This window comes from Coregonus lavaretus (assembly GCF_964263955.1).
Source record: "Coregonus lavaretus genome assembly, contig: HAP1_SCAFFOLD_573, whole genome shotgun sequence".
Lineage (NCBI taxonomy): Eukaryota > Metazoa > Chordata > Actinopteri > Salmoniformes > Salmonidae > Coregonus > Coregonus lavaretus.
The window spans coordinates 123,449-135,953 of record NW_028162982.1 but is presented as its reverse complement, the minus strand read 5'-3'; the positions used below and the strand labels follow the sequence as shown (position 1 = coordinate 135,953).

General features: G+C 44.5%; 1 protein-coding gene across 1 annotated transcript in view; it reads left to right on the top strand.

Annotated features, from left to right (window-relative positions):
• Nucleotides 1-1,185: 1,185 nt before the first annotated feature.
• LOC311118626 (1-phosphatidylinositol 4,5-bisphosphate phosphodiesterase beta-3-like) overlaps nt 1,186-12,505 on the top strand; it is a 102,775-nt gene continuing 91,455 nt past the window's right edge. Inside the window, exon 1 of the mRNA XM_084193414.1 lies at nt 1,186-1,756. Within this exon, the coding sequence (XP_084049540.1) occupies nt 1,658-1,756 (99 nt within the window). The 5' untranslated portion in view covers nt 1,186-1,657. The remainder of the gene's footprint in view (nt 1,757-12,505) is intronic.

Below are 12,505 nucleotides of genomic sequence, written 5' to 3'. Positions count from 1 at the left end.
ATTGAGTAGGTGTGTCCAAACTTTTGACTGGTACTGTATGTAATGAGGAATTGATACCAATAAACGATCAAAGGGCAAACAATTCACACAATAAATACGTAAGAATTGGCGGGAAACAGCTCAGCGCATTCTGGAGAGAGACCAACTTATATCTTCGCCCCCCCCCCCCACTTCTTCTTGTCATAACATTTCAAATTGTTATACTCGAGACACATCATCTTCACACATATTTTAAGAGGCTTTTTGACTGACAGCTGCAACTCAACAATCAGCTCGGCCTATTGCCATTTCTGCTGCTCATGTTGCTGCTTCCCAACTAGGCATTGGCCTACACACTTGTTATTTAAAACCAAACACAGCAAAACATTTTTTTAAAAGAAGCTAATGATCCTCTGTGGCTAAGTCTTACTCTCTGGTGAAGTATTTTGAATTATTTTATGTATTTCTGTATAGACGAGTAATTATATAATTTTTGGCAAATGTATTAAAATGTACTTTAAAGGAAGCTTAGCACTACCTTTGGTAGTTTATATTACAGTGTGGCTCAGTTGGTACAGCATGGTGCTTGCACTGCCAGGGTTGTGGGTTTGATTCCCACTGGGGACCAGTACGAAAAATGTATGCATTCACTACTGTAAATTGCGCTGGATAAGAGCGTCTGCTAAATTACAAAAATGTAAATGTATGTTTTTGTCAGGTATCAGGGACTATTAAGCCAATGCAACAGCCTGTTTTACAAACGGCAGGCTACTACATGGATATGCATGAATAAAAGTGCATTGTGGCGGACAATGTATAGCCTAGGCTACTATTCTACATTGGGTGGGGGGGGGATCGGGATCGGGATCAATGGAGGGCAACAATTTTTGGAGGTCTCTCCTAGGGCAGCATATCGCCCAGGACCGGGCCTGCCGAGGAAACACGCTACAGAATAGCTGACATTCTTTATGGTTGTTGTAGGAGGCAGAATGCATGAGAACGCATAACTTTGGGTAAACTGGCAGTTCAAGCGTGTTACATACTCCAACGTTCTTGCCACGCTTCTGCGTAAAGTCTCCAACGCACAGAACACGCCTAAAAAAAAAAATGGAATGACAGCGTCTAATGTCTGTCTGAAAAGAAGAGAGATGAGAGAGAAAAAAACACTCCCCCAGATCTTTTTTTTTCTTCCCACTCTTACTCACTCAAACTCTCCTTTCTTCTCGCTCTGTCCTCCGAGCTCTCCACTTTATCGAAAACATGAAGGAAGAATGAGAAGAGAAGAATCCGGCCGGACGAGCGCGAAGAAGGGAAAGTTTTGAGGAAAGCTTTTAAAAGGAAACGAAAGAGAGAGAGGGAGACAATAATATGCGGATGGAATGAAGGAAGGGTGCTTTACAGCCATACAACGCAATTAAACGAGACATAAGCGCTGCGGACAAGCACGCAGTTACTCGACTCTTCTCAACGTGAGACTTTTAAAACTATTTTAGGATAGCTGAATACTCAAACCTCGTCTATTAAGAGACAAGTTATCGTATTTTCTAATTCCTACAGCAACTTCAAGAGCTACAAGTCACAGTTCACCCCGGAAAAGGACAGCCCCGAGGACTAAGGGACACTGACTAGTGCAGGTCGCCGGAGATTAGGCGTTGCCACACGGCGTTGACCCGGAGCCATGGCAGGGGCGAAGCCCGGAGTCCACGCTCTACAGCTAAAACCGGTGTCGGTTCACGAAATACTAAAAGGGGGGAGCAAGTTTATCAAGTGGGACGAGGTTAGTAGCCTACCTATATATCCAAACGTGTGTGTATTCTTCTCGTATTTTCTCCCCCTTCCACACGTGGCATTCAAACTCCATTTTAAAAGAGAATAGTAGCATAACTATTTGTGAATGTTTTATTGACAAATCTGTACTTTGTGGACATTACTTTGTAGAGCCATGTTGGTTTTGAGAGACAAATGTGACTTCTATTGACACCACAGTCAGAGTAGCCCAGAGGCTGTAGGGCAGGCTCAACCTGGTCTCAGAGCATTTCGTATTATTCTGTACGTAAATCTGACAGACTCCATTTAGTATATGTTAATGTTTCGCATGGTTACGTAAGACATATGGTTACTTAAGGCAAATAATCAAGGAGGGATAAGGCGAGCGTATAACCCAAAGGTTGCGAGTTCGAATCTCATCCCATACAACCTTTTAAATAATTACCAACTTTCAACTACTTGCTACTTTTTACCTCCTTTGCAACTACTTAGCATGTTAACTAACCCTTCCCCTAACCGTAACCTTCACCCTTTTAGGTAACCCTTCCCCTAACCGTAACCTTCACCCTTTTAGCTAACCGTAACCTTCACCCTTTTAGCTAACCCTAACTGTAACCTTCACCCTTTTAGCTAACCCTTCCCCTAACCTTAACCTATAACCTAATTCCTAAACCTAAACCTAACCTTAACCCTAACCCCTAGCCTAGCTAATGTTAGCCATCTAGCTAGAATTCATAACATATCACACATTTTCAAATTCGTAACATATTTTACGTTTTGCAAATTCATAACATACACTACATGACCAAAAGTACCTGCTCGTCGAACATCTCATTCCAAAATCATGGGCATTAATATGGAGTTGGTCCCCCCTTTGCTGCTATAACAGCCTCCACTCTTCTGGGAAGGCTTTCCACTAGATGTTGGAGCATTGCTGAGGGGACTTGCATCCATTCAGCCACAAGAGCATTAGTGAGGTCGGGGACTGATGTTGGGCGATTAGGCCCGCAGTCTGCGTTCCAATTCATCCCAAAGGTGTTCGATGGGGTTGAGGTCAGGGCTCTGTGCAGGCCAGTCAAGTTCTTCCACACCGATCTCGACAAACCATTTCTGTATATACCTCGTTTTGTGCACGGGGGCATTGTCATGCTGAAAAAGGGAAGGTCCTTCCCCAAACTGCGTAACACATCTCCTAGAGTTGATCAAGCTGTTGTTTGTGGCCTGTGGAATGTTGTCCCACTCCTCTTCAATGGCTGTGTAAAGTTATAGGTGCGAACAGGAACACGCTGGCGTGCACGTCGATCCAGAGTATCCCAAACATGCTCTATGGGTGACATGTCTGGTGAGTATGCAGGCCATGGAAGAACTGGGACATTTTCAGCTTCCAGGAATTGTGTACAGATCCTAGTGACATGGGGCCATGCATTATCATGCTGAAACATGAGGTGATGGCGGCGGATGAATGGCACAACAATGGGCACAACAATGGGCCTCAGGATCTTGTCACGGTATCTCTGTGCATTCAAATTGCCATCGATAAAATGCAATTGTGTTCATTGTCCGTTGCATATGCCTGCCCATACCATAACCCCACCGCCATCATGGGGCACTCGGTTCACAACGTTGACATCAGCAAACCTCTCGCTCACACGACTGCCATCTGTCCAGTGCAGTTGAAACCGGGATTCATCAGTGAAGATCACACTTCTCCAGCGTGCCAGTAGCCATCGATGGTGAGCATTTGCCCACTGACAGTTTGTGCAGAAATTCTTCGGTTGTGCGAACCCACAGTTTCATCAGTTGTCCTGGTGGCTGGTCTCAGACTATCCCGCAGGTGAAGAAGCCGAATGTGAAGGTCCTGGGCTGGCGTGGTTACACGTGGTCTGCGGTTGTGAGGCAGGTTGGACATACTGCCAAATTCTCTAAAACGGCGTTGGAGGTGGCTTATGGTAGAGAAATGAACATTCAACACTCTGGCAACAGCTCTGGTGGACATTCCTGCAGTCAGCATGCCAATTGCATGCTCCCCCAACTTGAGACATCTGGCATTGTTGTGTGACAAAACTGCACATTTTTGTGTCCTTTTATTGTCCCCAGCACAAGGTGCACCTGCGTAATGATCATGCTATTTAATCAGCTTCTTGATATGCCACACCTGTCAGGTGGATGGATTATCTTGGCAAAGGAGAAATGCTCAGTAACAGGGATGTAAACAAATTTGTGCACAAAATCTAAGAGAAATATGCTTTTTTTTGCGTATGAAACATTTCTGGGATCTTTTATTTCAGCTCATGAAACATTGGACACTTAATATGTTGGTTTAAAAAAAAAGGGTCACGGAATAACGTACAGAAAAATACAAAATGCTCTGAGACCAGGTTGGCAGGCTATGTCCCTAGAGGGGTCTGGTACAGGCCAGTATTTCCCAACTCCAGGCCTTGAGATATAGGCCTACATATTTTTGCTGTGACCCTGGACAAGCACATCTATTTCTACTTGTCAACTAATCATCAAGCCCTTGATAAGCTGAAGCAGGTGTTTTTGTTCCCGGGGCTACAACAAAAATGTGTTGGGGGTAGACTACTCGAGGACCGGAGTTGGGAAACACCAGGCTAGGCTACGTGTCAACACACAGGTCACATCCCAAATGTGACCTTTTGACCTATCCCTATGGGTTCTGTTCAAAAGTAGTGCACTATACAGGAAGTAGGATTCAATTTGGGACGCAAAGCCTATCTGCTGCAACAGATCGGCCTAGCTCTGCTCTCTGTTTGAATTCTTGTCAAGCAAGTTTTTCACATGCACAGTCATAATTCGTTATTAAACTGACAATGGCAGTAGGCAGATTATGCAATAGGCAGAGTAAGGTGTTTACATCACTATCTTAATCGGCGTAAATTCTAAATCGAAGTAATCATATGCCGTAATCAAGAGTTCCAGCAGTGTGTGTGATCTGCTCATGTGCTAACACCAGCCGAGTTCAGAACAACTGAATGTATTCGTTTTAGAAGTCGTTTTCATATACAAACGTAATACGTCCGAACTCAGAATAAAATGTGCTTCGCAAAAATAACATGGTCGCTGTGGTTGAACGTTTATTTTGATTGGCAATTTTCAGCGTTTTATCAGAGTGCCATCAGGTAGCCTGATTTCAGATGTGTCCATGTAAACAGGATTATTAGGGAAATCGTTCTTCTTGCAAAGCATGTAAACGTTTTAATCAAACTATCCACAATAATCACATTATTGTGTGCATTTTGATCTGAACATAAGAGGCAAACTTTATGAAGCAACATTCCATAGGCCTACTCTTCCAAAACATTTGGACCTTCAGCCTAGGCTGAAACACCTAAATGTGTATGGACATAACGATATTTTAGACACCATTGTAGGACTATTTTAGCACTATTCTTGTACCAGGTAGACTGTTAGGTAGACAATCTTTTTTTTTTGTACTTTAATAAAGCAAGACAAACATGTTTTACAGATCTCTCTCTCCTCCCCTACTAGTTTTTCTTCCGCGTGTTTCACACCACCTCGCCTGGCAACCTGCTCGCATGGTAACCACCTTGCCTGGCAACCGTAGCCTGCGTGTGTGAGAGCGCTGTTTAGTTTAACTGTCAGTATTTTAGTCTAGGGCACCTGAAGCACTTTACAACTTTAGCTAATTGTTTCAATAGAAAAATAATTTTGCAAACAGACGGAAAGAATGAACACTAATATAACAGTCTACACAGCTCATGTCAGTATCGTGGAAGTGACCATTAGTGTGCGTGTGTGTGTGTGTGTGTGTGTGTGTGTCTTGAGAAAGCCATGTATTGGTAATTCATTATTCACTTACAGTTACAGCAAGACTCTAATGTGATCAGTACAAGGGCCAGACTGTGATCAGTACAAGGGCCAGACTCACAGGGGCCAGACTGTGATCAGTACAGGGGCCAGACTGTGATCAGTACAGGGGCCAGACTGTGATCAGTACAGGGGCCAGACTATGATCAGTACAAGGGCCAGACTGTGATCAGTACAGGGGCCAGACTCACAGGGGCCAGACTGATCAGTATAGGGGCCAGACTATCTTCGATCGCAGCCCTTCTCTGTCTGAAATCTATATGGAACACACAAACACACTTAACTGTGTGTGTGTGTGTTAATAAAGGTCATTTATCATAAATGAACTTGTTAACTGCTGTGTTGACACTTTACAAAGTAAAATAATTTAGAAAGTGAATCTTTCCCCTTATAGTGAAGGTGGTTTTATTCTGGGTGTTTTGTGTTTCACGTCGAATGACTTCCTGTCTCAGCTTGTTGTGCTCTCTGGAGCCAAAACTACTTTCCCCTCCCTTCTTCACTCCCTCTCTCCCTACTCTCTTCCTCCACTACATCTGTTCTGCTCCTCAATGAGAGAGAGATGGGGGGATAGAGAGCGAGAGAGGAGAGAGTGGCAGGGAGGGGGGAGAGAGAGAGAGGGGAGGGGGAGAGTGAGAGAAAGGGAGTGGGAGAGAGGTAGGGAGGGAGGGGGAGAGTGGGAGGGAAGGAGAGAGACTGGGAGAGAGAGCGGGAGAGAGAGAGTGGGAGAGAGAGCGGGAGAGAGAGAGGGGGGAGAGAGTGGGAGAGTGGGAGGGAGAGAAGTGGGAGAGAGGGGGAGGGGGGAGAGAAGTGGGAGGGAGAGAAGTGGGAGGGGGAGAGAGAGAGAGAGAGAAAGTAGAGAGACCCGTGTGTATCAAGAATGGTCCACCACCCAAAGGATATCCAGCCAACTTGACACAACTGTGGGAAGCATTGGCTTCAACATGGGCCAGCATCCCTGTGGAACATTTGACACCTTGTAGAGTCCATGTCCCGACGAATTGAGGCTGTTCTGAGTGCAAAATGGGGATGAAAACCTAATGGCACCCTATTCCCATATAGTGTGCTACTTTTGACTTTGAGTCCTGTGTGCTGTAAAGGGAATAGAAAGCCATTTGGGTTGAAGCTCTAGTGATGTATCTGAAAGTGAAACGTCTGTCAGAGATAGACTTCTGAACGTTCTGTAGAATGAACAACCTGAAAAGAGAAGGAGTGAAGGAAGGAGGGCGAGCCTGACTGAGCGAGTTCGTAAAGTCCTCTATTCAGGTCTCTCTCTCTCTCTCTCCTCTACCCTCCTGTCCTCTATTCAGGTCTCTCTCTCTCTCCTCTACCCTCCTGTCCTCTATTCAGGTCTCTCTCTCTCTCCTCTACCCTCCTGTCCTCTATTCAGGTCTCTCTCTCTCTCTCTCCTCTACTCTCCTGTCCTCTATTCAGGTCTCTCTCTCTCTCTCTCTCCTCTACCCTCCTGTCCTCTATTCAGGTCTCTCTCTCTCTCTCTCCTCTACCCTCCTGTCCTCTATTCAGGTCTCTCTCTCTCTCTCTCCTCTACCCTCCTGTCCTCTATTCAGGTCTCTCTCTCTCTCCTCTACCCTCCGGTCCTCTATTCAGGTCTCTCTCTCTCTCTCTCCTATACCCTCCTGTCCGCTATTCAGGTCTCTCTCTCTCCTCTACCCTCCTGTCCTCTATTCAGGTCTCTCTCTCTCTCTCCTCTACCCTCCTGTCCTCTATTCAGGTCTCTCTCTCTCTCTCTCCTCTACCCTCCTGTCCTCTATTCAGGTCTCTCTCTCTCTCTCTCTCTCCTCTACCCTCCTGTCCTCTATTCAGGTCTCTCTCTCTCTCTCTCTCTCCTCTACCCTCCTGTCCTCTATTCAGGTCTCTCTCTCTCCTCTACCCTCCTGTCCTCTATTCAGTCTCTCTCTCCTCTACCCTCCTGTCCTCTTTCAGGTCTCTCTCTCTCTCTCTCTCCTACCCTCCTGTCCTCTATTCAGGTCTCTCTCTCTCTCTCTCTCTCTCTCCTCTACCCTCCTGTCCTCTATTCAGGTCTCTCTCTCTCTCTCCTCTACCCTCCTGTCCTCTATTCAGGTCTCTCCTCTCTCTCTCCTCTACCCCCCTGTCCTCTATTCAGGTCTCTCTCTCTCTCCTCTACCCTCCTGTCCTCTATTCAGGTCTCTCTCTCTCTCTCTCTCTCCTCTACCCCCCTGTCCTCTATTCAGGTCTCTCTCTCTCTCTCTCCTCTACCCTCCTGTCCTCTATTCAGGTCTCTCTCTCTCCTCTACCCCCTGTCCTCTATTCAGGTCTCTCTCTCTCCTCTACCCTCCTGTCCTCTATTCAGGTTCTCTCTCTCTCCTCTACCCTCCTGTCCTCTATTCAGGTCTCTCTCTCTCTCTCCTCTACCCTCCTGTCCTCTATTCAGGTCTCTCTCTCTCCTCTACCCTCCTGTCCTCTATTTCAGGCTCTCTCTCTCTCTCCTCTACCCTCCTGTCCTCTATTCAGGTCTCTCTCTCTCTCTCCTCTACCCTCCTGTCCTCTATTCAGGTCTCTCTCTCTCTCTCCTCTACCCTCCTGTCCTCTATTCAGGTCTCTCTCTCTCTCTCCTCTACCCTCCTGTCCTCTTTCAGGTCTCTCTCTCTCTCCTCTACCCTCCTGTCCTCTATTCAGGTCTCTCTCTCTCTCTCCTCTACCCTCCTGTCCTCTATTCAGGTCTCTCTCTCTCTCTCTCTCTCTCTCTCCTCTACCCTCCTGTCCTCTATTCAGGTCTCTCTCTCTCTCTCCTCTACCCTCCTGTCCTCTATTCAGGTCTCTCTCTCTCCTCTACCCTCCTGTCCTCTATTCAGGTCTCTCTCTCTCTCCTCTACCCTCCTGTCTCTATTCAGGTCTCTCTCTCTCCTCTACCCTCCTGTCCTCTATTCAGGTCTCTCTCTCTCCTCTACCCTCCTGTCCTCTATTCCTCTATATAGTGATTTTCCATTCTTTCCCTCTATATAGTGATTTTCCATTCTTTCCCCTCCCCCTTTACTCTCCTCACCAGAGTCCAAAGGTCATCAACCTTTGTGTTGCCTAAGCAACACACACACACACTGCGCACACACACACACACACACACACACTGGTTATCCCTGTATAATGACTGGTTTATGAGGTGCTGATATGAAAAACCAGACTTTACCTTTATACTCTACATAATGAGAACATTCTCTCTGCCTCTCTCTTCTCTCTCTACCTTATCTCTCCCTCCTCCACTTCTCTCCTTCCTCCCTCTCTCCTTCCCTCCCTCTCTCCTTCCCTCCCTCTCTCCTTTCCCTCCCTCTCTCCTTATCTCTGCGTTATACAGTAAGCTGTATCTGTCAGTGTGTGTTCCCAGGCGGTCCTTCGTGTGGTAATAATAATGTCATGCGTTTTGTCTCCAAGCGTTCGTTACGCGGCCCGTTTTGAACACAGTGCAGCAGAAACCACACGGACACACTCGGAGCTAGACGACAGCGACAGTCGTTGGCTTCAGGAATAGCTGAGATGTTTGTAGTGTTCCCTCGCTGTGAGGGAGAGCAGAAAACATATACGTGTGTGTGGGGTGAAGGAGAGGGGGAAAGAGAGAGAGGGAGAGGGAGGGAGAGAGAGGGAGGGACGGAGGGGGAGAGAGAGAGAGAGGAGGGAAGGAGGGGGAGAGAGAGAGAGAGAGAGAGAGAGAGAGAGAGAGAGAGAGAGAGAGAGAGAGAGAGAGAGAGAGAGAGAGAGAGAGAGAGAGAGAGAGAGAGAGAGAGAGAGAGAGAGAGAGAGGAGAGAGAGAGAGAGAGAGAGAGAGAGAGAGAGAGAGAGAGAGAGAGAGAGAGAGAGAGAGAGAGAGAGAGAGAGAGAGAGAGAGAGAGAGAGAGAGAGAGAGAGTGAGAGTGTTGTGGGAAGACAGACTATCACCAATGAAGTGTTTAGGCAAAACTCGACACGCTGTAAACATGCAAATAATGTGTGAGTTAGATCCTACTCAGACGCTTTATGAACAGACGACTAACTCCTTCACAGCATGTCGTGTTTTGGGTCATATTCATTAGAAACCAAACGGAAGAAAAACAGACTGAAACAGGGAGTGACAACGTTGAACTTGTCAAATAAGAAACATTTGATTTTTTTTGTTTCTGTTACAAAAACATTTTGCTACGGTGTGCACTTTAGGAATACGGGCCACAACAACGATCCTATCACAGTGGAGAGAGAACCAGCTGTCCTTTGTGTGATGGCCTAGCACATCTTGCAGACTGTAGTTTCAACGCTGTGTCTGTGTGCTAGCATGACAACCAAAGGCACCTGGTGTTTCTATGTCACTCTAGGAGGAAAAGGGAAGTTTATTTATTGTTGGTTGTGTGTGTTGTGGTTATGTTGTTGGTGTGTGTGTGTGTGTGTGTGAGATGGTGGAAAGTGAAACCTCCATTTACAGTAAATGGTTATGGACGACACTGAATCCACTACAAGCCCCCCCCTATACTGGCCGACTGAGACAGACATGACGAGAGAGAGATTGAATGGAGAGATGAGAAGAGGAGGAGAAAGCAGATCAAGCACTGGAAAGGAAAGGACACATGAGAGCGAGGGATGAAAGAAAGGAGAGAAAGAGAACTTTTAAGCAGTTACTCAGTGAATCTCAGACTCAGATTGTTCACACACACAAAAAACAACAACATTTACTTGTTATCAGAATGACGGCACCAACAGCACCAGCCTTCATTCTGTTACCAAACTTTGCATCGGCGCTGTTCTTCAAGTGAATGTGTTTTTGTACATTTTTCAGTGGAAGTTGTTAAAAGTCGTCCTTGTGCAAAGAGTTGTTTGGTTTGTTTAACTTTGGAATCATTGGTTTTTGTTTGTATACATAAAAAAAAAAAAATGAAAATTCAGAGTCTGTCAGCTGTTTCCATGGTATTGCCCCTCTGGTTTTATGCTGTTCTTCAACAGTAACGACCTGACCAAATTCACATAGAAAAGTGAGTTATAGATCTGACATTCTCGTTGAAAGCAAGTCTAAGAAGCGGTAGATCTGTTCTATGTGCGCTATTTCTATGCTTCCCGTGCTTAAGTTTAGTTTTTTGTCTCTTTTTTTCTGTTTGTTTTGTACACCAGCTTCAAACAGCTGAAAATACGATATGTTTGGTTATGGAAAATATATTTCACAGCTATTTTAGATGGTACAGTGAAATGTACCACCGACACTATACTTGCTTGTTTTGTCACAAACTGAAATTAGGCGAACTATTCGAATTGTAGCAACCAGGAAATGGCGGAACGATTTCTGCATAGCGCATCTTTTAATGTTACCTATTGTTATCATGATAATTCAGTACATTTATTGTGATATGGACTTTTGTTTCTACACTATACTTGCTTGTTTTGTAGGGCTGTCCCCGACCAAAAAAATTAAATAATCTTGGCCGACCGAGAGCCACCCTGTTCTTTAATTGGTCGAAATGTTTAAGCTTATTTTCATATATAAACAGACTATGTGTTTTGAATAAATCAAATACACATGCACCGAGCTTGTCTGATGCTTTAAGCGCGCCGTTTTTATAAAATAGTTTACACACATGACTCAAGAAAGAGCCCGATGGTCACGCTGTGTTAAATAAAAATGACGGCGAGGGCCTGTGTGACTGGCACAGCCAAAAAGGTACCACAGCACAGCAAGTGATTTATTGCTCTGCAACATCATTTCAGCCATTTTTAGTTTCTTACTTGTTTCTGACTGAAAAGTTATGTTACTGAAATCCCAAATTTGTTTAGGAAAAACATTCCCTATTCCCTCAACCTTTGCTCTCTTTACGTGAAACATGTAAGCATCGCATGCATGTGACCAATAGGGCTTGACCCATAGCATATCATAATCGCGTCAATAAATTGGTTATGACAAACTCCGAACACAGTAACGTGACAGCAAAATGGAATGCGGAGGTAGTGAAAAAAGAAACTAGAAGCGGGCGAATGTTTACTGGTTGCTCGGGAGGGAAATGGGGAAGTCAGATCTGTGGAAGACATTTGACTTTGATGTGGAAACTACTGGAGATCAAGAAAAAGGAGTGTATAGGAGCAAGCGTTGCGTGAGTATTATGTGTGCCAAACAGTTGCTGTTAGATTACAATATTAGATTTTCTTCTGACCTTTTGGAACAGTGTAAACAACACTACATAAATAAGTGTATCAGAGTGTCTGTTCTAACAAAAAAAGAATATATAAAGCCTTTATTACAGCAGATGAAAAACAGTTGCATGCATTCATGAATGCGGTTTATTGTTTAGGCTAATTATTCAAAGCTCCCTTTTTTTATTTAATTTTAAAACTAAAATGCTTGCTTGCATTTCAAAGCATGAATGTTCTCGTATGCTGTGTGATGGCATGAATGAATGAATGAATGAATGATTGATACAGTAGCCTATATTTTGAAATATAGGCCTAAGTAAGTTACGGTATTAAGACTAAACAGGATGCGCTCTTAGGCCTACAGCTTGATGGTGGTTCTACAAGGCTGCTATACTAAGCCTACTAATGATAATGATATTACTTACTATTATAATGATGATCACAATAATATTTAAAAATAGAAAAAGAGGGTATAGGAGCGAGAGCTGCCGTGCATATTATGACAAACAGTTGCTGTTAGATTACAATTTCTTTTTTGCCTATTAGTGTAAACAACACTAAATAAATTATAAGTATAATATATAAGTTCTAACATAAAAAAAAAAAAAGCCTTTATTACAGCATAGCAAAGATTAAAAAGAGCCCAATCAGTGAAATTGCTTTATCCGACATTTTGCTGTTGCATGAGGTTTGGTGCTCACTAAATCAGTATGCTATTAAACACTCAAACAGGCAACAGAAGCAGGAATCTGTCTTATTTCTGTAGATATTCACTACCGGTCAAAAGTTTTAGAAC